The 3,810-nt window shown below is 38.5% G+C and overlaps 1 protein-coding gene across 3 annotated transcripts; it reads right to left on the bottom strand.

Annotated features, from left to right (window-relative positions):
• Nucleotides 1–221: 221 nt before the first annotated feature.
• LOC18055498 (WPP domain-interacting protein 1) lies at nt 222–3,530 on the bottom strand. 3 transcript variants are annotated; one of them, XM_006452709.2, is made up of 3 exons: nt 3,382–3,530; nt 1,958–3,030; nt 222–1,080 (listed from the first exon to the last, which is right to left on the bottom strand). In XM_006452709.2, the coding sequence occupies exons 2-3, from the start codon at nt 2,841–2,843 to the stop codon at nt 332–334; spliced, it is 1,635 nt and encodes a 544-aa protein (XP_006452772.1). In that variant the 5' UTR covers nt 2,844–3,030; nt 3,382–3,530; the 3' UTR covers nt 222–331. The 3 variants fall into 3 exon arrangements, with proteins under 3 accessions (XP_006452772.1, XP_006452773.1, XP_024033421.1); XM_006452710.2 differs by having other exon boundaries at nt 1,958–3,141; XM_024177653.1 differs by lacking the exon at nt 3,382–3,530 and having other exon boundaries at nt 1,958–3,298.
• Nucleotides 3,531–3,810: the final 280 nt, after the last annotated feature.

The following is a 3,810-nucleotide window of genomic DNA, read 5'->3' on the forward strand; positions in this document are numbered from 1 at the left end:
GCAGTTTCACATTGAATGGGGAGAGAAAGATGACGATGATATTAAAACTTACTTTACCGTCGAACAAACATCAAGTGATTGTGCATCAATCTTGGCACTTGAATTGGAAAAAAGAAATAAAAATCATATGTATATTTCATGCACAAGCATGAAGATGGAGACCAGTTAAGAAAACACCGTTAAAAACTGCAACTCCTCCCACTCGGGCCTCGGCACACAAATTACAGTGAGAAAGGAAAATGCTCTATTTAATAACAATGAAATCTAATATAATATTCAAATCTTTTGCCTAAAACGTTGCAGTTACAAAAGGAACCCATGTATTAAAAATTTATGTGGGTACAATCACCCCTGAATGGGATGACAACCGCAAGACAAGCAGCCAAAATACCAAGACCAGCAATAGAAACTGTATGACAAAACATGTAGTAACCTTACATACCCTGTTCTGCATCTTCAAAACTACTTCCTCCCCCAAAACATGTCTACAATATTTTCCCAACTCCTCCGCTTGTTTCTCTAGCACCGCTGCTTTGCATTCGGTTTCTTCTAGCTTGCTCAGCATCTGTGCTTGCTCCAAGGCTAGAGCTTCTTGCTCTTCAATGAGTGTAACTCGACCACCACCAGCTGCTCTCACCTTGTCTATTGTCCTCGTTAGTGTCAGATACTCCACCTCAGCTTCAATCTTTTGCCGAAAGAGACATTCAAACTCAGTCTCCATCTCTCTACATAATTCTGGCTGCAAGTCAATAGTGCTCCCTGACTCTTCCTTTCCAGGCTTGCTACTGTTTAATGTGGCTTCCAGTTCGGCGACCCTCAGTTCCTTCACCTCTAGCAGAGTTCTCATCTCCTCCAGTTTGGCTTCCAAATGTTGCACATTCTGTTTCAAGCTTAGCACCAGCATTTCCAAGGAACCTGAAGCACCTTCTCCATTCTTTTCAGATCTAAATTTGTTAGAAGAACTTAGTCCATGGATTTGTGGATCAGTAAAAATGGAATCAGCAGGTATACTGCTACCCTCAAATGAGTTATCATGCAGCAATATGGCATCCTTCCCAATCTCCCCTAATTTCTCAACTTCTGCAAATGAGCACATAGTTCGATCAGACTTGACAAACTATCATGTCCACGAAGCAATTACAGTGGTATTTGAATTAATTTTTCTAAGCAGATAGAAGACATAAGGAGTATAGAGTAAAACAATCTACAAGACATACTAACGACATCAATACATCAATTATGTTAAGCACATTAAACATGAATCACCGAACTGCGAAATCAACAGAAATTAACAAACGGCTGCCAAGTGAAAACAATGACAATTTACAATTTGAAATTCTGCCAAATGGTTATATACAGTTAAGTTTGTGCTTTGAATGTATTTACTAAGTTACCTTTCAAGTTGATTTTAATGGTAAAATCTTCATCCAAAGGAGAAGACAATATTGATCATCCAATTTAAAAAAAAAAAAAAACCAATTAATAACACTGAATCCTTTCTGTGGCAGTTACATACGCATGCCCAAAGCCCAAATCAGTATCAGTCAACCCAATGTACTCCCTTAGGCAGTCACTTGGGCAAATCAAGCAAGACAAAAATCCACATTTGGGTTAATAATATCCTTATTTGGATATTCCAACAAATCAAGCAAAGAAATTAGGATAGTGTACAATCTAGCAGGAGGATGCATAAATGACGCAGATTTAAAACATAGTTTGAATCTTAAATTTCCACCCGCAAAATGAAACGATTTCAATGATTTTCCTTTAAATAATAGGGTAAAAATATGTTTCAAATGCTTCCAAGGAATGATCATGGCTATTATTCAAGTTTCCAAACTACATATTTACTAAAACGAAGATATTGTACAATTGACCAGAGCAAAGCACTACTGAGAGTCTAAGACGGTACATAACAAATACACATTCACATAGAAAATTAAGGAGGGCACCATACCTTTTTCCAGCGCATCTTGCACAGACTGGAGGGTGAGGAGAGACTCCACCAAAGGATCCCGAACTGTTGACGGCTGGTGGTCTTCATTCTTCTCATCCTTAGCATCCCAAGATAAGTCCGCTGCTAAATCATCTTGTGAAAGATCCTCAACTACTCCCACATTCTCTTCGGCGTAACCAGTTTGAACTTCCTCACTAAACTGTTGGTCAGAAGCATGAGCATCGTCACTATTTTCCCCATCGTAATTCATTGACCGTCCACTTTGCCTCCCGTTACTAGTCATGGCAGAAGTACCCTGCATAAAGACAAAGTTGGAGCTTCTCGAGTCAGATTCCATGCTGGAATGAGAGTTCTCTTTCTCAATTTTGACCTTTTCCCCTCTAGGCTTCTTACTGCTTTCGGCCCGACTTTTTCCTTGTTGAACACGTTGAGTTGGATTACCCCCACTCTTCCCACTCAAATTCTTCATCCTGTTCCTCTCTCGCACATACACTGATGCAGCAGGCAATTCATATCTCAACTTTGGAGCACTGGCTGCTGTAGAAGACTTGCTACTTCGATCCTCACTGTTCTCAGAATCCGTACCCCCAGCAAAAGCGGAACCAACCGCAAACCTAGAATCCGAACTAGAGCCACGAGTTGCAAAGCCATCAACAACACCCATGGTTTTTAATGCATTTGGGAATCCAACAGAAGCCTTGTTATTCTGCCAATTATCAGCCAATGGTGTAGTTGGATTAACAGCACCAGACAAACCCCGCTTCAAAATTTTGCTGCTATCCACACTAGGACCAGCATCCTTAACAAAATCCCTCTTAATCCGCCTCCATTTCTTTAATCCATACCCTTTCTTCATAGGAGGTGAACCTCCGGTTGGAGATTTCATTGCCAAACCTTGGTCACCCGTTTCTTTGCAATCAACTGGTGCTACATTAGCATCATGATTGTCACTACTAACCAACTCGTTGACATATGACCCATTAATCTTAACGCTATTGTCATCATTAACATGGGATACAGTTCCTTGGCTCACTACTACATTATCTTCCACAGATTCATGAGCTGAACGTTCACTGTCAAAATCCATTATCAATATCTCTCAAACTTATCAAAAGATGCCGCGAGATCAAGATCAAGAACAACAACTTTCATTCCAGCAGTATGATTGTCCAAATTGACAAAATCTGAAAAAAGATCGACCAAACCAATCCAAATTTTCTTGAATCATCTAAGCTTACATCAAATTCAATTCATGTTTACATAATTCGAATTCTATTCATGAAATTTAAAGATAAACTAGCATTAAAGAACTCAAATTTCAATCAAGTTTGTCATAAAAGTTTATAATTCAATTGAAATGAATAAATGGATCCCCAGAAAATAAATAAAAGTATGTAAATATGAGATATGGGATGTAGACGTACCTTTTATGTGACTATTAATGATCCATAAATGAATCTTTAAGTGCAAAATAACGATATATCGAAAATCGAAGAATTTGGAAACCCTAAAGTATTGTTCAATTTGGATTTTTATAGCCAATGGAATTTATTAAAATTTAATTAAAATGATAAAAAAAAAAGAACTTTTTAAGCAAAAAAAAGTTATAAGAACTCATCGTGGGTGATTCATAGATGCCCACATGGAGATGCTGGCCCACAGACACAACGCAAGTGGGCATTGCTGGCCATCTGATCTGGGACACACATCTTATGCGACGAGGTCGGTTTATACTAAATGACGAAAATACCCCAAGTTATCAATTATTCCCCGGACAGCAACTTTATTTTTTTTGGGTTTAAAACTTTTAAATGGGCCTCGTTTTGGACTTTTGGCATCGTTTAGAATTATGA

This window comes from Citrus clementina, unplaced genomic scaffold, assembly GCF_000493195.1.
Source record: "Citrus clementina cultivar Clemenules unplaced genomic scaffold, Citrus_clementina_v1.0 scaffold_1, whole genome shotgun sequence".
Classification (NCBI taxonomy): Eukaryota; Viridiplantae; Streptophyta; class Magnoliopsida; order Sapindales; family Rutaceae; genus Citrus; species Citrus x clementina.